Genomic DNA, 21,484 nt, shown 5'->3' on the forward strand with positions numbered 1-21,484 from the left:
ACAGCAGCTCCAAACTTATAGTGTACCAGGCTTTAATATGTGCCTAACAATGTGTAATGTGTTCTGCTTTTTACTACAGATCTCGTTGTTTCTTATCTCTGCTTTGCAGGGATAAGAAACACAGAGATCATTTCCTCTGTACAGAGATCTGTGTTGATTGTCAACACAGAGCTCTGGGCTGTGATTACATACAGCCGATCAGTGGGTCCTGGCTGTGAATCATTGGCCGGGACTTAGTGACAGGCTCCCCCTGTGTACAATCATAATCGATGCGGGGGGGGGGGGTGTATGCTAACGCTCGAAACCTGGAAGCAGGCAGCAGCGTATGGATACGTTGCTTTACCTGTTCTTCAGCTCACCTGTCCGCAGTACATTGCAAGTGGTTAAAGAAGAATTGCAGGTATGACATTTGTTTACATAGTTACATTGGTTCAGCATGGACCAATGTAACTGTGTGTCTATCCTACCTGGTTGATACCCCTGTAGACTAGAAATCAGTGTAGTAGACACTGCACCTCCACTGATCTCCATTTGCTTGCTTGGTCCCATGCCAAGTGGCTGCCCAGCTGCTTACAGAAAACAGGAGGCTGGCCGACATGGGCACCATTCAATGAATGCAAAGCCTTCTCTGATTGGAGGAGGTGGAGAGGCAGAGCGGTTTCATCACGCTTTCCACTAATGCTCCATTTTTAGCATTTTCCAGCAAGTTCAGAGGCACATTGCAAGTGAACACAAGTAATATATGGAAAGGAAAACTCTACAAGTACAAATGTAAAATACTTGATTTTTATGTGCTTTTAGGCTCCATTTGAACTTGTGAGACTTGTCATGCAACTTTGGACATCAACATTGCATGACAAGTCCTTCCCCATGTTTTCCAATGATACCCATTCATAGATGTGCGACTTAAAGTTGCCACAACTTCAAAGTAGTTCATGCACTACTTTAGTCCGACTTTCATGCAACTTGAAGGGCCATAGACTTCAATGTTAACCCTCAGAAGTTGCATGAAAGTCGTACCCAAGGCCCAGTTTACACTATTTTGACATACGCTCCGACTTTGAGAGCACGTGTCGCATAACGTGTATAAATCAATGATTACCTATGAGAGCCGTCTTAACAGGTCTGACTTTGAAAAAGGTTCTTGCACTACTTTGATCCGTCTTCAGCCCATTGGATATCATTGAAGTCGGATCAGCATCTTAACTGATCTGACTTGTGAAATGCAACTTGTGCTCAGAGGCAATGTTAGCACTACAAAATGTATTAAAAAAACACAAATCCATACCAGACCCAAGTGCCACTCATCTCAAGTCAGATCCTGTTCATTAAAGTCTGAAAGCAGTGTAAAAGCAGTGTAAAACCGCGTGTCAAAGCAGTGTAAACCTGGCCTAAATGCTACACAATGCAACGTGTGTGCGACAGTTGCCCATTATCACTGCTCTAAGTCGTATCCATGTTGTACCCATCCAAAGTTGCACTCCAAAGTCAGCACAACTTTGGAGTCGCGCAAGTGTGAATGGAGCCTTAGTTGCCGTTTTTTAAGTTGGCGTCAGGGTCTCTTTAAGGCTACATTTCCACTATTGCGACCCCCAAAGTCGCGTGATTTAGAGTGCAATTTTGATGCGACTTTGAGCACCGCTTTGATCTGTCTTTATAGTCTCTGCAACAAACTTACATCAAAAGTCGCATCAAAGTAGTGCAGGAACCATCAAAGTTGCTGCACATTTAAGTCGCATAGATTGAAACGAGTGCCATTGAAATCAATGGGCTGTGACTTGTCATGCGCCTTTTATGTGTCCACAGTCGCATGACAAGTCGCACTAGTGGAAACGGAGGCCAAATCTGAACTCCTGTAATTTACTCTGTAGCAGTAAGCAAACGGAGAAGGGCAACACCAGGAGCCAATGAGGGCTGCTATTGAGCATACATTCACTGTCAGAAGGAATCAGCAGCGTGATGTTCCTTTATTGTTCAGGTAGAGGGCCGGGGATGCGTTCTTATGTTTTTTTGTTCTTTGTATGTAATGAAACCTTTTATGATTATATATACATCATTTGGGAATGGCGTTTTTGACCTAACTGTGTTGCTGCAGTGAAGGTCTGGCTGGTCTGCTGTCAGACAGGGGTATCTAGATCACAAGGCCGGCTGAACAGAATTATAATTCTTCTGGAAGCTACAACAGGTCATACATGGTCACATGCAGTTTAGTTTTCTTTTTTTTTTCTTAGGCGTATCATTTCTATTATTATTTCTATGTGTCACATATGTATTGATTCCTTTCAGCCCAGACGCGGTTTGACTGGCAGGACGCTCTCTCTCTTGACTCCCAACTGACAGAAGATGAGATCATGATTAGAGACAGCTTCCGAGCTTACTGCCAGGAGAAGCTGATGCCCAGAATCCTCATGGCTAACCGGCAGGAAGGTGCGTTTCATCATCTGCTCCTCGATGGGCTGCCATCTACAGTCTACTTTTATTAATCCATTATCCTGAACCTACGCTGAACCGTCTTTATTTTGCATCTCATCAGTGCGCCTGTTATAGTGCTGGATTTACTTTAAAGGCATATTCCACCTTTTTCAAAAAAATTATAAATACACCAACATTGTGCATTTATTAAAAAGGAGGTCCACCTAAAAAAAAAAAAAAATATTAAAAGCCAGCAGCTACAAATACTGCAGATGCTGACTTTTAATAAATGGACACTCACCTGTCCCAGGGTCCAGTGATGTCGGCATCTCAAGCCGATCGAATGCCGCCACCATCCTCAGTGAGGGAATCAGGAAGTGAAGCGTTGGGACTTCACTTCCTGATTCCCTACTGCGCATGCGCGAGTCGCGATGTGTGTCCTAACTGGACCCCGCTATCTCCTGGCACCCGTGTGTGTCCCAGCAGACAGAGCGGGGGGACAGGAAGAGGCGTAGACTCCTGTGAGAGTCTATGCCCAGAAGTGGGTGCAAATACCTGTCTTAGACCGGTATCTGCACCCCCCTGAAAGGTGCCAAATGTGACACCGGAGGGAAAAAAAAGCGGAGGTTCAATTTTTGTGTGAACCTCCACTTTAATGTTTTTAATTTGAGCCTGTAGCAAAAAGGGGATTACACCATGTCAGATAGGTGTGTTGTTGCCACATCCCTGGTGTATAAGAAGAAAAGAAGATCCCCCTTCGTTGGGACTTTGTAGGCAACAACCACACATATGTAGATTAGAAAATATATTTATCATAAAATCGTTCGATCATAAAATGATCATTGGTTTAAAAAGACATATCAAAAATTCAAAATCAAAAAACAAGAAAAGACAAAAAATGCAACAGGTTACGTGATTTGCATGACAATTGATTTTACTCTCCGGTACATAGTGGTCTCCGGTACCCGACACGTTTCTGGTTCAAGCACCTTCCTTAAGGGTATTTGGTAAGAGTATATGCAGTCATATTTTTTGTCTTACATGCAAAATGTTCCATCATACATAAACATAATCAGAAAGGAGGATTTCAATTTTAACCTGAACCAGCCATTTTGTATCATAGTCCCAAGTAATGACGAGGATGTAATCTATTTGTATAATCCTACGGTGCTTCGTAAAGCTTGCTTTGTTGCCATGTGGCCCTGGCCCCACCCCTTTTCATCACCTGGACTTTTCTAGTGGCCAACACTGTCTCTCTTCAGATTACTGGCCTATAGAAAGGCACAGGGGTTGGAAAGAGATGGAGCTTTTCCCTTGCTGATCTCTGAACACTTTTCAGTAATTAGAGGAGCCAAGGAGCCATTTCCAGTTTTCCTGTTGACACGTTTGATGGACTGCGCTGTCCAGTGCTATCTATGAATGTAGAAAGCATCCTGATACCAGTGGTGTATCCTGGTTTTAACTTTCATAATAATGAACATATGACTTGGTCTGGGATAGTGTGAGTGCCTTATACAGCCCTACCATTGATTCCAGAAACCTTAAAAACATTCATTCTAATTTGCTTTTTCTTCTTGTGTCCAGCATTTGACCGGGAGATTATATCCGAGCTGGGAGAACTAGGTGTCCTGGGATCTACTATTAAAGGTAATTATATTTCTAATGAATTTTAACCTTAAACTACGTAGAGGGTTCTTTACTGTAAGAGCGGCAAGGATGTGGAATTCCCTTCCACAGGCGGTGGTCTCAGCAGGGGGCATCGAAAGTTTGAAGAAACTATTAGATAAGCACCTGAATGACCACAACATACAGGGATATACAATGTAATACTGACATATAATCACACACATAGGTTGGGATTGATGGACTTGTCGGTCAATTTTACCTTGCGTTTTTTTTTTTTTTTTTTTTCCCTCGTTAAACTCTGGGGTTGATTTTACTAAAACTGTAGCGCAAAATCCGGTGTGGTTCTGAATAGAAACCAATCGGCTGCCAGATTTTATTGTCAAAGCTTAATTGGACAAGCTGATTGGCTGCCATGCACAACTGTACCAGTTTTTGCACACTACAAGTTTTAGTAAATTAACCCCAATATGTTTTTAAGTGATTTTTATATCCGTTTTTTTTTTGTTTTTTTTTATCATACAGTCCTTGTGTTTACAAATAGTGTCTGATTGAAGTACAGTGCCTTGAAAAAGTATTCACACCCCTTGCAATTTTCCACATTTTGTCATGTTACAACCAAAAATGTAAATGTAACCAATAGTTGGCCTATTGTATGAAAACATGGTATAAATGAATATACAGAAGAATAATATTAAAAGCAAATGTTTAATCATCTTAAATAGCCTCATCAGCAAATTATAAGAATTATTACTATTTTAGATAATTTGCTGATGAGGCTATTTAATAATAATAATAATAAACATTTGCTTTTAATATTATTCCTCTGTATATTAATTTATATCACGTTTTGGTACTGTAGGCCAACTATTGGTTGCGCATCTCATTTAAAGTGGTTGTAAACCCTCCCCCACAACTTTGTCCCATGTAAATTGGCATAAAAATCCCTAATGAACACTGCTTGTAGATATCTCCTTACTTGCTTAGTATTGTTGTAATCCTTTTTGTTCTTTAAAGCGGAGGTCCACCCTAAAGTGGACCTTCCGCTCATCGGAACCCTCCCCCCCCTCCGGCGCCACAATTGGCACCTTTCAGGGGGGAGGGGGGTGCAGATACCTGTACAGTACAGGTATTCTGCACCCACTTCCGGGATAGCTCTCTGCGGAAAGGGGCGTAGATTACACCCTTTCCACAAGTGCCCGCCCCTTTCCGCAAGTGCCCCGCTGCCTGCTGGGAAACACACAGATCCCAGAGGCAGCGGGGACTGTCCTTATTGCACAGCGCGGCTCGCGCATGCGCAGTAGGGAACCGGGAAATGAAGCCGAAAGGCTCCATTTCCTGATTCCCATACCCAAGATGGCGGCGGCAGCACCCGACAGACGATCTAGAGATCGGCTTCGGGTGCCGACATCGCGGGCGCGCTGGACAGGTAAGTGTCACTATTTTAAAAGTCAGCAGCTGCAGTATTTGTAGCTGCTGGCTTTTAAAAAAAATAAAAAAACGCGGAGTCCCGGCGGACTCCCGCTTTAAGAATGACATCACTGAGCATGCCCAGATCTCCCCTGATTTACGGCACACTCTGTGTACTTTATCTATTATCAGGACTTCCTATGGCAAAACGCTGAAATCCCAGGAGACTGAGAGCTTCCTCCTACACCCCTTGTGACATCACATGCAGTGTAAACCAGGGCATTGGACAGCATTACTGCAGTCTTATCAGCTGAAGCTGATAAGACAGAAACAGGCAAACACTAGATAATCGGCACAAGTAAATACTATGAAATAAAACAAAAGGGAAGCAGGGTTGCCATAGAAATGCTGGATTGAGAAGGATTGGTTAACAGTACAGGAATTGCTCATTGCTGACTGTATATATATTGCTGTATACAACTGACCTTGGTATTTTATACTTGTTCACAACATAAGACTGTAGTAAACTAAAAGCAAACCAATGTAGAGTTGCCTTAAATGAAGTGACAGATTCATCACGGCTCTTGTATTTCACCCCCTGCTCTCTCCAGGTTACGGTTGTGCCGGGACTTCCTACGTGGCATATGGACTCTTGGCGAGGGAGGTTGAGAGGGTGGACAGCAGCTATCGCTCAGTGATGAGTGTTCAGTCCTCGTTGGTTATGCATCCGATCGCCGCCTATGGGTCAGAGGAGCAGAAACAGAAATATCTGCCCAGATTGGGTAAGAGCGCTCAGATAATGGCTTTCACTATATACATTTAGGTGTTGTATCATCCTTGTGGAGTAGGTGTCAGGATGTAATGTCGTCTGTGCTATGTTATGGTTTAACTCAATTAAGCTGCCATACATAATAATAATAATCAAAATTTTGATCTATGTATGGACTAGCTGGTTGTACACAAGTCAATCTATCGATTGACTTATGTACAGCCAGCCTGACAGGTTTTTCTCAAACGGTCAGTGCCGCCAGCTATAGCGGGCAACACCAATCATTGTATGCCTTCCCTGCCGCAGCATACAATAGCACAGCGGGTGTTGTAATGCCGGGATCTGGAGTTTCCGTTTCCTGCACATAGATTTTGCTTTGTCTCCACCTTGGAGTTTCCTACCACCTATGCTGATATAAAAAAAAAATGTAACTCTAAGTCTCTGGTCACACCAGTGTGACTTGCCATGCGATTTGATAGTTTAAAATACAGCCTATTGTCCACAATAAAAGCGGCCAAATCAGTGCTGCTCCATCAGAGTCGCACCGGTTTGAAAGTACTGTAGTTCCAGCACTACTTTTTGCAAGTTCAGGTGCGACTTGCATAGACAGACATCTGTACATGAAGTCGCACACAAGTCCTCCAAGTCGCACCTGAATTTGCACTGACATGTGACTTAGAAATCATATGGCTTCAAGTGAAGTCTCACGATTTCAAAGACAGTTTCAATGTGAACGAAGAGTAACGGTGCTATTTTATTCTTTCAATAAATGATTACTGTCATGCTAATGAGGATCCCGTGCTCCTGTTTTCCTTTTATGAAAGCTGATTGGAGGGAACAGACACAAACCCTTTCACACAGCACACAGAAACAGAGCTGAGGATGTCAATGCTGTGTGCTGGAGCTCCCTTCCCTGTCACCATTTTTCTCTTGGTGTCAGGAAAACTTGTCAGAAGTGATTCATACTGATAGCAGAGGAACGAAGCAGCAGACAGAAATGACACCAGTGCTCTGGATTAAGACAAGCACACACTAGAGGGATACGCTTTTGTTCATATTTCATGTCTGTGGTTTACAACCACTTTAAGTACTTATTTCTCCAATGCAATCAGAACAAACAATATTAAAAAAGGAAAAATAAAAGCCCCGGCCTGCTTGTTGCTCCTTTGCATGTTATTTTTTTTGAATGATGTGTTGTTTAACCCCTTGACGCTGACAGTACACATACCGGTATATGTGGCCTAACTGGACTGGACTTTTTTCGGTGGGGTTGCATATATGTGTATCTGCTCACTCCCAGCACAGAGACCCGGGTCTCATCAGGAGCTCTGGGTCCTGTACTAACGATCGAGACCCAGAACTCCTGGTTCCGGGTCACCTGATCGCTGTGAGGGCCTCTGATTGGCTACACACAATGATCAGTCACTGTGAAGCCCGCCCTTATGTTCCTCTCTCTGTGAATGGAGAGGAAAGATATACCTTCCCTGGATCAAGATTTGATCTAGGTCAGTGGCAAGGTAAGTGTTTGGGTCAAAGGTGTGTGTGTGTGTGTGTGTATATATATATATATATATATATATATGTGTGTGTGTGTATATATTATAAAATATACTTTTTTTTTTTTTTTCCTTTGTCTTGTTTTTCATTTTTAAAGTTGTATCAATGTTGGTGTGTGTTAAGTAGGATAAAATAAAGCAAAATGCACACTTGTTTCTGGGCTGTACTACGGGTACCAACAACAAATAACATGCACATATGTGGTATCACTGCGATTATTATTTTGGGTTGTTCTTTGATGGTAGATTGTGGTAGTAACAAGAAATCTACAGCTAAAACAAAAAAAAAAAACATGATTCTTTTTTATTTTTATTTTTTTTTACTATTTGGGTCAGTTTTCCTTAGCTAATAATAAAACAAATCGGGAGATATCCATTACCATTTACCACCAAATGAAAGCCCATTTTGTCCTGAAAAAATTGTGGTATAATCCACCTGGATGCAGAAAGTAGTTGTGATGAGATGTACAGTTTTACTAACACAGGTCAAAGTTTAACCCCTTAAGGGGTTAAAACAAGTCTGTGTGTCATGATGTGGTTATTAGGTGTAGGAATTGGAGTCAGTGTTGCCTTGTTAACAATCTGTCTGTTTTAATGCAGCCAGAGGAGAGTTGCTGGGCTGTTTTGGCCTCACCGAACCAAATCATGGCAGTGACCCGAGTGGAATGGAGACCAGAGCACGATACAACCCGACCAGCAAAACCTACACACTTAACGGATCCAAAACCTGGTACAGTCCGCCCCAGTTATACCCGCTAACCTACACTGCATTCCAGGGAATTACCCTCAGCAGCACCAGTCAGATTTCATCATCCCCTCTTCCTAGGAAGGATAGATAATACACAGATGAATTAGAATGGAAACTACTAATACAGATGTTCTTTAACCATTTCAGCCCCGGAAGGTTTTACCCCTTTCATGACCAGGCCATTTTTTGTGATGCAGTACTGCGTTATTTTAACTGACAGTTGTGTGGTCATGTGATGCTGTACCAAGATAAAAATGTAAGTCCTTTTTTTTCCCCACAGATGGAGTTTTCTTTTGGTGGTATGATTACCTCTGTGGATTTTATTTTTTACGCTATAAACAAAAAAAAAAAGAGCGACAATTTTGAAAAAAAAAACAAAAAACAATATTTTTTTACTTTCTGCTATAAACACATCCAATAAAAAAATAAAAAGTCTTCATCAGTTTACGCCAATATGTATTCTGCTACATATTTTTGGTAAAAAAATCCCAATAAGGGTATATTGATTGGTTATCGTGTCTACAAACTATAGGATATTTTTATGGGGTTTTTTTTTTTCTTTACTAGTAATGGCGGCGATCAGCAATTTTTACCGGGACTGTGACATTGTGGCGGACAAGCCGGACAGCTAACTGACACTTTTGACACTTTTTTGGGAACCAGTGACATTATTACATTGATCAGTGCTAAAAAAAATATGCATGGTTACTGTACTAATGACAGTAGCAGGGAAGAGGTTAACATCAGGGGCAATCAAAGGGCTAACTGTGTGCCTAGCTGGTGTTTGCTAACTGTGTGGGGGATGTTCTGATTGTTTGAAGACAGAGATTGGTGTTCCTGCTTGGAACGCAAGAGCTCTATCTTCTCCCCTTGTCAGATCTGCCTTGTTTAAATCGCCGTTCTGCCTCTCTGGGGAAAGATCACATGTGGCCGGCGGACATTGGGTCCACCAAACCCACTGATTGGCTTCCTCTGTGTCCAATCGGTGCGCGATCGCATCTGCCGGCAGTGCACGTGCACGTCCCCCAGTGTCTATTGCATGAAATGAGGTACAGGTACTCCTCTATCCACCTTGATTGTGGGAATGGAGGAATCTGTTCCTTTTTTTTTTTCGTTCATCCTGCTTGCTGAGCTAAAAAAAAAAAGATCCATCTATGGCCAGCTTTACGCTCATTGAGCTGTGCATTGTCATTCTAAAGCTGGCCATAGATGGTGTGAATCTCGGCCGGTTCAGCAGGGACCAAGATTCGAACCATGCATGAGCAGGCTGACTGTACGATGATCGATTAACTTGTGTACAACCAGCCTGTTGGATTTTTCAATTATTGTCAGTGAGAGAACAGAATGGCTCCTCAGGAGTGATTCCGCCGTTAACACGGACTATGTTGATAGGAAAATCAAGCGATTTTTCTCTCCTGCACCCTGTGCATGCTGGAAAGAATATCGTGTCATCTCTGGCCTGCTTAATTTGCAGCTGGCGTTCTATTGAATAAAAACCTGATTCTCTCTGTGTTTGTATCCCTAATGATCCCCCCTGTCTGTACTCATTACAGTCTGATTATACAATCTCAGGTAGAGCTCTATTGTATCAAGCCCCGGGTCCTGTACTAACGATCGAGACCCAGAACTCCCGGTTCCGGGTCAACTGATCGCTGTGACAGCTTCTGATTGGCTGCCACAATGATCAGTCATCAGCCCGCCCTTATGTTCCTCTATGCATTCATGCAATTTTCTTTCCTTCAGCCACAGGTTGAAGGAAAGAACATTGATAGATTTTCCCATCAACACAGTCGGTGTTAATGGGAGAATCCCTCCCGCTGGACTATTGTATTTTGATAGCAAGAGTTTCCCAGCTGTCAGAATGCAATGATCACTGCCAGCAGCTATAGCCATCAGCAGTGACCGAGCAAAAAAAAAAAAACCCAGACAGGCTGGTTGTACTGAAGTGAATCTATAGCTCAGTCTGTTTTGAATTTTGATGCATCTGTGTCCGGCTTTAGTTGCCTAAAGGTAGGTAGGAAGATAGGTCTAAAAGTGATTGTACAATCAGATTGCAATGTATATAATCAGCTGTACATCACTCTAGTTCTCTAAGCTGTGTTTAGATTTATTATAATCCTTCTTGTTTTGTAGGATCACTAATTCCCCCATTGCAGACCTGTGTGTGGTGTGGGCAGTGTGTGAAGATGGCAAAGTTCGTGGCTTCTTATTGGAGAGAGGAACAAAAGGTCTGTCCACCCCCAAGATCGAGGGGAAGTTTTCTCTGAGAGCTTCTGCCACTGGTATGATTCTGATGGATGATGTGGAAATACCGGAGGAAAACCTTCTGCCCAATGTGTCTGGGATGGGGGTGAGACTCTATTCATATACAGATATCATGCCTAATATTTGTTTTAACCACTTCAGCCCCCGAAGGATTTACCCCCTTAATGTCCAGGGCCTTTTTTTGCGATTCGGCACTGCGTCGCTTTAACTGATAATTGCCCTGTCGTTTGTGCGGCGCTGTACCGAAACAAAATTGACGTCCTGTTTTTTCCCACAAATAGAGCTTTCTTTTGGCGGTATTTGATCACCTCTGCAGTTTTTATTTTTTTGTGCTATAAACAAAAAAAGAGCGACAATTTAAAAAACAAACAAACAATTTTCTACTTTTTGCTCTAATATCCCCAAATGTAAAAAATAAAAAATGTTTTCCTCATTTTAGGCCAATATGTATTCTACATATTTTTGGTAAAAAAAAAAAAATCGTAATAAGTGTATATTGATTGGTTTGTGCAAAAGTTATAGCGTCTACAAAATAGGGGATAGATTTATGGCATTTTTATTTTTTATTTTTACTAGTAATGGCAGTGATCTGCGATTTAGCGGGACTGTGACAGATCTGACCCTTTTTTGGGACCACTGACATTAACCACCTCCCTGGGATGTGTTTCTAACTGGGGGGAGGGGACTGACTGGGAGTAGCGAGAGATCGCTCTTTCTAATCTCTAGAAACAGCAGATGTCTCTCCTCTCCCTGACAGAACGGAGGATCTGTTTACATTGACAGATCCCCCGTTCTCTTTCTCTCAGGGGTGATCGTGGGTGCCTGGCGGACATCGCGACCGAAGGGCACGTGCATCGGCTCCTACGTCATGCATGCCTGTCAAGTCTATGTAAAGGGCCAACGTACAGCTATGGCAATTTTGCCCAGGAGAGCCAACCTGCCGCAATATAATGACGGCGGAAGGTCGGCTAGTGGTTAAAGTGCACACAAGTGTCAAGCGACAGGTTTCCTTTAAAGGGGGGGCGCTCATAGCTACACATAACTCATTTTCTTTTCCGCTGCTCACAGGAGCAAGGAAAGGAAGCCCAGTGCAAGCTGCAAGTCAATCCTAAAGATTTTCTCCCCACCATGTGACAGTGCTTTGGCCTCATCTGTCTCTCAGTGAGGTCACCTGGAAGGAATATTCATGAATCCCATGTTTCCCTGTATCAGGTATATTACTTTGCTTCCCAAAGCGACAGAAGAGCAAAGGGAACCTAAATATAACCAACCATCGACGGTGGCTCTAAAGTTTTAAGGCCAAATTGCATGGGCTTTCACATGTTTGCAAATATTCCAAACAACCCTTCCTATGGCTCTGATTGTACATTACATTTACAATGTATAACTGTGTTTTTATTGCAGGGGCCATTTGGGTGTCTGAATAACGCCCGATATGGAATAGCTTGGGGTGCTTTGGGTGCTGCGGAGTTCTGCTTCCATACAGCAAGACAGTACACACTGGACAGGTAGGTATTAGGGGTACGCGGTGCCCTTTTTTCATCCTCTTTTCATGTTGGGTGTCTCTGAGGTGCAAGGGGCTTGCTGTGCAGTGATGTGGGTAAAGGCCTTTTTTTGTTACCCTACTAGAAAACATATTTTATTGGGATTGTTTGTGATAGACCAACACAAAGTGGCACATAATTGTGAAGTGAAAGGAAAATGATAAATGGTTTTCAACATTTTTTCAAATAAATATGTGAAAAGTGTGGGGTGCATTTGTATTCAGCCCCCCTGAGTCAATAGTTTGTAGAATCACCTTTCACTGCAATTACAGCTGCAAGTCTTTTTGGGGATGTCTCTACCAGCTTTGCACATCTAGAGAGTGAAATTTCTGCCCATTCTTCTTTGCAAAATAGCTCAAGCTCTGTGAGATTGGATGGAGAGCGTCTGTGAACAGCAATTTTCAAGTCTTGCCTCAGATTCTCAATCGGATTTAGGTCTGGACTTTGACTGGGCCATTCTAACATATGAATATGCTTTGATATAAACCATTCCATTGTAGCTCTGGCTGTATGTTTAGGGTCGTTGTCCTGCTGGAAGGTGAACCTCCACCCCAGTCTCAAGTCTTTTTCAGACTCTAACAGATTTTCTTCTAAGATTGCCCTGTATTTGGCTCCATCCATCTTTCTATCAACTCTGACCAGCTTCCTTGTCCCTGCTGAAGAAAAACATCCCTACAATATGATGCCGCCACCACCATGTTTCACAGTGGGGATGGTGTGTTCAGGGTGATGTGCAGTGTTAGTTTTCTGCCACACATAGCGTTTTGCTTTTAGGCCAAAATATTCAATTTTCGTGTCATCTGACCAGAGCACCTTCTTCCACATGTTTGCTGTGTCCCCCACATGGCTTCTTGCAAACGGGACTTCTTATGGCTTTCAACAATGGCTTTCTTCTTGCCACTCTTCCATAAAGGTCAGATTTGTGGAGAGCACGACTAATAGTTGTCCTGTGGACGGATTCTCCCACCTGAGATGTGGATCTCTGCAGCTCCTCCAGAGTTACTATGGGCCTCTTGGCTGCTTCTCTGATTAATGCTCTCCTTGCCCGGCCTGTCAGTTTAGGTGGGCGGCCATGTCTTGGTAGGTATGTAGTTGTGCCATATTCTTTCTATTTTCAGATGATGGATTGAACAGAGCTCCGTGAGATGTTCAAAGCTTGGGATATTTTTTTTTTTATAACCTAACCCTGCTTTAAACTTCTCCACAATTTTATCCCTGACCTGTCTGGTGTGTTCCTTGGCTTTCATGATGCTGTCTGTTCACTAAGGTTCTCTAACAAACCTCTGAGGGCTTCACAGAACAGGTGGGCTCTATTGGTACCACTAGATTTTAGTTAGGGGTATCAGAGTAAAGGGGGCTGAATATAAATGCACGCCACACTTTTCAGATATTTATTTGTACAAAATGTTGAAAACCATTCATCATTTTCCTTCCACTTCACAATTATGTGCCACTTTGTGTTGGTCTATCACATAAAATCCCAATAAAATACATTTACATTTTTGGTTGTAACATGAGAAAATGTGGGAATTTTCAAGGGTTTATAAATACTTATTCAAGGCACTGTACAAGTTCATCTTTTGCCCTTCAGGGCTACCAGACAATCTGTTGTCACCAACATGGCATGAGAAGCCCCCACAGACCCTCTTCTAGGTATTCTATTATTTGTATTGGGTTTAGTTTGTCGCCAGAAACTTTCCCTCACTGAAAAACCCGATCCCATTTTGATCTGTGGAAAATTGTTTTCACCCAAATTCAGTCTCAAATCTTACATTCTGCACTCAAAGTGGAATTGGAATTGAAATTAAAAAACAAAAATGCTGACAGGTGGGGTTTTATGACAGAAGAGACCCTATTGGTCTCTTCTGATATAAATGCTTCTCCCCGCCTGTTATGGTAATGTACGTTTAGTTGCGCATGCGTAATTCTGCGTATAATAATGGCAGCCCCCTGTGCTGTGATGTGACTTCCATGCGTATGTGTAGGAGTCATGTGATTGCGGCCTGGCTGTCCAAGTGGCAGGACAGATGGACACCAGTTGGAAGACCAGGAGAAGACGGAAGTGCCCATGACTAGCAAGAGCACTGACATCACAGGGCTGGAGGGCATAGTTTGTGAAGTAAGCCTGCTTTAATGTGCTAATATGCGGTGCATACTGCCACATTCTGCCATAAAGCTCATGGGGTCCTGTATAATAAACAAAAAATAAATAAAAATAGCAGAGTTTAATTTACCTTTTTTATTGCTGACCTTTTCATCTCAACAGACCTTTATCCTGAGCTGCTTAGACAACTCCGGTTTCCTGGTCTGCCTGTCATGTAATGCTCAGCTATCTTTCGCCAACCTAGTCCTGGCTAATCTTGTCTGTGCATGTCCAAAGCCTTGCAAGATTTCAGAGGCTAAAGGGAATCCAGAATTGTTTTACTGTGCGTGCCAAGGCTATTTAAAGAGGAGCTCCAGACTCGCCCCCCCCCCCTCAGAAAAAATAAACATTTAAAGTCATCTTCTACAAATACTGTAGCAGTTGACTTTTAATATTAGGACACTTACCTGTGCAGTCATACAGCGGTGTTCTATTCTGAGCCAGCTCTTCAATCAGCTATCGGGTGCTGGTGATGCCATCTTGACTAACCATCAGTGAAGCCTTGAGACTTGGTAGCCGATTTCCTACTGCACATGTGCGAAGTGCACCGCGCTTTGTTAATGAGCCACAGTCTTCTGGTACCCGTGATGTCCCAGGAGGCTGCGGGGGAAGGAGTGGGGGGAGGCTGAACTTCTGGCTCAGTTTGTCGGAGATGGGAGAGCGAGTACCTGTCAAAACCAGGTACCCACACCCATCAAAATGAGGCAGCAAAGGGGGGGGGGGGGGGGCAGAGGCTTCCCCTTTTGGGTGGAGCTCCACTTTAAATATGGCAGCTTTGACACTAGCAAGACTGGTAGGTACTGTAAGTATATTTAGCTAAAATTGGATATCATCTATGTGACCATAATGGGAGGTCTGCATAAACCCCATTTATATGCCATTTTAAGTAGGTGATCCAGTTTTGAGATCCAAGCCTGATTCTTTGTTCTTCATACAGAATTCAGTTTGGTGTGCCGCTTGCCAGGAACCAGCTCATTCAGAAGAAGCTGGCAGATATGCTGACGGAGATCACCATCGGTCTGCAGGCCTGCCTACAGTTGGGGAGACTGAAAGATGAGGACAAGTATGCACCAGTCACCTCACCACCAGATTAGCTCCTTAGTGATATGTCTGTGAAGGGTTCTCATTTATCCAAGTCATGATAGATCTAGTAGTAATTAGTCACATTCAGCTGGACTTGTTCTGTATGTTTGGAGACATTTTGTAGCTTCTCCAAGCCAATTCTTCAATCCTAAGTCCTTCAGCTCCTTAGAGAAATGCTATTCTGCATGGCATCAACCGCAAGGCCCTTGTCAGAGTAGTGGTCTTACCACAGGATCATTTATCTACTTCTATGTGCCAAAGTAAAAAGGAAGGACCAGGATGTGCTTACGTTTAGGGATGGGCAGAGCACGAGACTAAGTAATGCGAAATCCTAAAATTTTGAGTCGTGATAGGAAAAGTGAGGGGAAATCTTCCAACTTTAGAAATATATTCTGATGAAAAATGTTTAAAGACACAAGTTCCCAGGGTCCCCCCCCCCCTTTATTTTGTGGCGCTTTTTTCTCATTTTCTGTTGTTTTCAGGGTAAGAAGTGAAAGAGCACCCAGCAGGACACAGACAAAAAGACAGAAAACAAAATAACTTTAAGGCTCCTTTCACACTGGCCAGTTTTTCTTCCACTTTTGCCTTACCAAAAGCGGAAAAAAAGCATGACTATTCAATCCTATGAGGCTCTTCACGTTGGTCAGTTGCTCTTTTAAGTCCCGCTTGCTGCGTTTGGTTTGGTCCAGCAAGCATGTTTTGGTTTGGTAAAAAAAACTGCATCAAAAAAACGCACCTCCCTATTAAATGAATAGAAAATGCAGCAAAAAAGCATCAAAGAAGCACTCACAGTTGCGTCTTTGGAGTTATGTATTCTTTTTTTCACAGTTGTAAAAATGACCAGAAAAGAAGAAGAAGAAACTGCAAAAATGTTTTTTTTTTACCGTGTTTTTGCAATGGAGTACTGTGAAAGCAGCTTAAAGGTTTTAACTGGGTCATCTCGGGGTCAGAGAACATTCTTGATGTGGTCAACCTGACTTATTAGCACTTCTTAGTAAGACACAGAGGCTCATTACTTAGGTAAAGGCTGTATCCCTGGATGATGCAATTTATGTAGAGTAGAATCAGGAGTGCTTCTTTTCTGTTAAAGAAAAAATAAGTATTTCTCGGGAATGGTGTACAATGTTAAAACACTGGGCTTTATTGCTTCTGGTTTGTCCCTCCATTGTGTCTGTTCAGGTTCACCTTCATGTTCTGAAAATGTAACCCAGACAGCTCAAAATCCATAAAACTGTATTGTCTTCCATACAGTAACTGATTTTTTATTTTTTTTTGTTAAATCTTCAATAGATTAACCATTTGCCGACTGTGCTATAGGCCAAAGATGGCTACAGTGCAGTTGCCCAGTTCTGGGGGGGGGGGGGGGGGGGGCGTCTATTGATGTCCCAGAACCACACCCCCTGGGCGCCTAGGGGGCGCACTCTGTGATCGCTGTGTCCTTTACACATATTTTACGCATTTTTGATATTTATATGTCGTCCCTGAGCTGTGATGGCAGGAAGGAAGACCCAGGTACACGGTACGTGTGTAAACATTAGAACAAACGTTACACATGTACGGACAACTTTGTACACATGATCTTGCTGCCAGCAAGGCTGTGTGACTAATGGCGCGTACACACACACTGTCGGAATTTCAGCCAGCAAAAGACGGATGAGAGCTTTTGGTCGGAAAATGCGACTGTGTGTATGCTCCATCTGAATTTTGCTGGCCGAATTTCTGCCAGCAAAAGATTGAGAGCAGGTTCACAATTTTTCTGACGGAAATTCCGATCGTGTGTATGCAATTCCGACGCCCCAAAAACTCACACATGCTCAGATTCAACTACTAGACGGAAGCTATTGGCTACTGGCGATTGAACTTCCTTTTTCTAGTCCCGTCGTACGTGTTGTACGTCATCGCGTTCTTGGTGGTCAGAATCCGCTGTGACCGTGTGTATGCAGAACAGCTTGAGCGAAATCTCGTCGGAATTCCGTCAGGAAAACTATCAGAGCTTTTTCCAACCAAAATTCAAATCGTGTGTATGCGGCACTAGGCTTTTGTTGCTTTAGTTTTTGCTTGACTCAGCTACTAGCCCCTATCCAATAAGACGGTATTGGTTGGCCACTGCAGCAATCTCATTGGATAATGAAATTGAGACTGGTGGGGCTCAGCCACGAGGTCAGGCACCAATAAAAAAAACTACTTCAGCTCTGGAAGGTTTTTTTTTCATTTTTTTTTACAATATGGCACTGCGTTACTTTAGCTAACAATTGGGCGGTTGTGGGACACCGTACCCAAATAAAATTGCTGTCCATTTTCCCACAAATAGCTTTCTATTGGTGGTATTTGATCACCTCTGCAGTTTTTATTTTTTGCGCTATAAACAAAAATAAACAAAAAAAGACTGACCATTTTGAAAAAAAAAACAATAATTTTTTACTTTGTTATAAAACATACCCAATTAAAAAATTTCAAAAATCTGTTTCCTTCAGTTTAGGGCAATATGTTTTCTGCTACATATTTTTAGCAAAATAAGCGTATATTGATTGGTTTGCTCAAGTTATACCATCTGCCAACTATAGGATATAGTTATTTTTTTTATGTGGGACAGTGACATTGCGGCAGACAAATCCGACACTAAGTGACACCAGTACAGTGATCAGTGCTAAAAAAAATATGCACAGCCACTGTATTAATGACACTGGCAGGGACATCAGGGGCAATCAAAGGGTTAAATGTGTTCCTTGGGAGTGCTTGCTAACTGTGTGGGGGAGGTGCTTTGACTGGGGGAAAGTCAGAGATCTGTGTTCCTGCTTAGCAAACACAAGATCTCCATCTTCCCCTCTGACAGAACGGTGATCTGCCTTGTTTACAATGGCAGATCGCCATTTTGTCTGCCTCTGGAACGATCGGCAGACATCGGGCCTGCAGGAACCACTGATTGGCTCTTGCTGTGTCCAATCACAGCAAGAGAGGGTTGCCGGCAGCACAAGAAAAGCACAGGTACGTGATTTCACTCTGAAGGGCCGCCCTGCCGCAGTATATATGCATGGGGTGGTCCAGGAGCGGTTAGAACTAAATCGGAGAGTAGCTCAGTAGAGGCTTCTCTGGGAAGTAAAGATACGGGCTGGCATCTTGTCCTGTATACAGCAACCATTCATTACCTGTGTAAGCTGGAAAATAATTAGATGCTTCTGCTGGCCACAGCAGCAATCTCCCATCCTCTGGAACTCTTTACGCCACTATGCGCCTTTAGGTGATCCCTAAAAAAAATCTCTATCCCGCCTCTAATAAACGCATCCGCTCATCCCCCAGTTTTTACCTTTTGTATCCCTTGAGCCTCCCTTTTAGATTATAAGCTCAGCAGGGATCTCTGATTCCTACTATACTAAATTGCGTTGTAACTGCACTGTCTCCTTCCACTTTATAAAGCACTGTGCCAACTGGTCAAGTCAAGTTTTATTGTGAGGACATACGGTAGAACGAAATGTCGTATCTCACAGGGCCACGGTGCTACATACAAATAAAACCTAATTATAAATAAATATAAAAAAGAATAAAAACACAGCGAAGAACTAAAAAAAAAAAAAAAATTATAAACCTACACACATCTGGGAGCTATGTAACTGTACATATACTGTATATTTCTAAAAGTCTTTGTAGCAATAAGTGTTTATAAGTGTCTAGTGTGTACTATTGGCACTATATAAATCCTGTAGTAACGGACACGCTGTCATAGGGTGGAAAAATAATACATCTCTGTTTTGAAACCCTACCTGTACAGAGCTGCTCCAGAAATGATCTCTCTTCTGAAGAGGAACTCGTGTGGAAAGGCCTTGGATATCGCTCGTCAGGCTCGGGACATGCTTGGCGGTAATGGGATTTGCGACGAGTATCACATAATCAGACACGTTATGAACCTGGAGGCTGTGAACACGTATGAAGGTAGAGTGCAAACCAGCATCGCTGCCCCCCCCCCCCCCCCCCCATTCAACACTGCTTGATTGCCGACCCTCGAAAATGCTTGATATGCCTATTGATATCATTTGGATAAATGTTCCTAATATGAACATTATGTCTCCTCCTAGGTACACATGACGTCCACGCCTTGATCCTGGGACGAGCTATAACGGGTTTACAGGCTTTTACTGTTAACAAATAACAAATCCTAAACAATCGGTCAGATTTTTTTTTTTTTAGACAGTTAATGGATGTATTACTAAGCTGCCAGCCAGAACGCTTGTCATTAGTTAATAAAGCTACAGACATTCAAAGTGCAGTGGGATTTCCAATGGACTTTGCCACACTACATATTTGAAAATGCGGTTTATATCCCAAAACTTCATTAGCGAGACACAATTAATATTACTTTCGTTGATTCTAGCTGTCACGGAACTAGAACTTTAAAACTCTCTGTAAAAACAATAAAAATTTATTTTCGTTCAAAGTGGATCATCAAAATAAAACAAAATCTTTTGTAAAACAGCATTGCAAAAGTTTTCTACCTACCTGATCATTTGATGCACCTTAGTGTGTGTATTGTGTGTGCTTTATTTTAGCTTTTGCTGTATTTAAAGGAATGTTCCAATCATAGCTGACAATTTTTGCATTTAACCTTTTCACAACCGCGCTATAGCCGAATGACGGCTACAGCGCGGTCGCACATTGCCAGGAGGGCGCCATATGACTTTCTCCAATTATTGGGCTGCTTTGCGTGCCCCCCCCCCCCCCCCCACTGCTTACATCCACAGGACATCTGTATCTTCCTTGCGACACAGATGATCACATATCGGGGTAAAGAGCCAATCACATTGGCTCTTTACCAAGTGATCGGCAGTGTCCAATCACAGCGTAAACAGGATTTGCCGGTTATTGGAGGAGAGCCAGTAACTGGCAAATCCACACAAGGGACATCTTACATTGATGATCAGTGCAGCTCCATCAGTGCCCACCAGTGCTGCCAAAATCAGTGCCCATCATTGCTATCTATTAGTCTATTATGAAGGAGAAAAATTACGTATTTACAAAATGTTTGAACAGAAACTAAGAAACTTTTATTTTTATTTTTTTATTTTTTTTTACATTTCGTTCTTTTCTCGTTTGTTTAGCAAAAAATACAAAACCCAGTGGTGATTACATACCAGCAAACGAAAGCTCTATCTGTCTCAAAAAAAATAAAAATAAATGACAAAACCAGGTTAGGCTAGTAGTTAAGGTATGATATGCCTGCCTAATGTTTTATACATGTTGAGCCGGGGAATGCCCAGAGGCTCTGTTATGTAATTTTTTCTTTTTCTGAAATAAAAAGAGTTAAAAAAAAAAATTACTAAAATTTTGTTTTGTGTAGAGTGTAGCATGACTGCCCCTTTGTCATTCACAGTACGACAGAGCTGAAAGCTGAAAAGTGGCCTGGGAAAGGGGAGAAAGTGGTCAGTAAGCAAGTGGTTAAAGATAAAAAAAAAAAACACAGTATGTGGCTTTTGATTTTTGTTCTTCATCGTGTACAACTTGCAGGTGGTATTATTCTAATTTTCTGAAAGGATGTGAATCGGACCCTGTAAAAATTCAGGCTAATGCGTTCCCAAGTTCATCCTGCAGACCACTATGACCAAGCCCCACGGGTGGGGCCCGGGCAGGAGCTGAGGCCACTTTTTACATCACACGCATTGACCTGTTGGTGTGCGTGCTTTCTATATCAATACTGTGTTTTTACAATTAGTATGGATAACAATATTTGTCATTGTTGTTTATTTTGTTTTAGAATAAATGACATAACATACAAATTACAAAGAGGCAATTTTGGTGCTTGTGTATTATTTAACCGCTTACCACAGATGTATGTCGGCAGAATGGCACAGGCAGGCAAATGGGTGTACAGGTACGTCCCTTAAAATTTTCCGCCACGGGAGCATGCCCGTGGATCCCGTGAACTTGATGTTCTCCGCCTGC

At 42.5% G+C, this 21,484-nt stretch overlaps 1 protein-coding gene across 1 annotated transcript in view; it reads left to right on the forward strand.

Moving 5' to 3' along the window:
- The window catches only part of GCDH (glutaryl-CoA dehydrogenase), a 33,245-nt gene extending 13,225 nt beyond the window's left edge, over positions 1-20,020 (forward strand). Inside the window, exons 4-12 of the mRNA XM_077470310.1 lie at positions 2,287-2,427; positions 3,997-4,059; positions 6,057-6,227; positions 8,371-8,500; positions 10,652-10,868; positions 12,188-12,291; positions 15,408-15,533; positions 19,320-19,480; positions 19,624-20,020. Of these exons, the coding sequence (XP_077326436.1) occupies positions 2,287-2,427; positions 3,997-4,059; positions 6,057-6,227; positions 8,371-8,500; positions 10,652-10,868; positions 12,188-12,291; positions 15,408-15,533; positions 19,320-19,480; positions 19,624-19,697 (1,187 nt within the window). The 3' untranslated portion in view covers positions 19,698-20,020. The remainder of the gene's footprint in view (positions 1-2,286; positions 2,428-3,996; positions 4,060-6,056; positions 6,228-8,370; positions 8,501-10,651; positions 10,869-12,187; positions 12,292-15,407; positions 15,534-19,319; positions 19,481-19,623) is intronic.
- Positions 20,021-21,484: the final 1,464 nt, after the last annotated feature.

This window comes from Lithobates pipiens, unplaced genomic scaffold, assembly GCF_037356315.1.
Source record: "Lithobates pipiens isolate NorthernLeopardFrog02 unplaced genomic scaffold, aLitPip1_a1.2 Scaffold_8, whole genome shotgun sequence".
Lineage (NCBI taxonomy): Eukaryota > Metazoa > Chordata > Amphibia > Anura > Ranidae > Lithobates > Lithobates pipiens.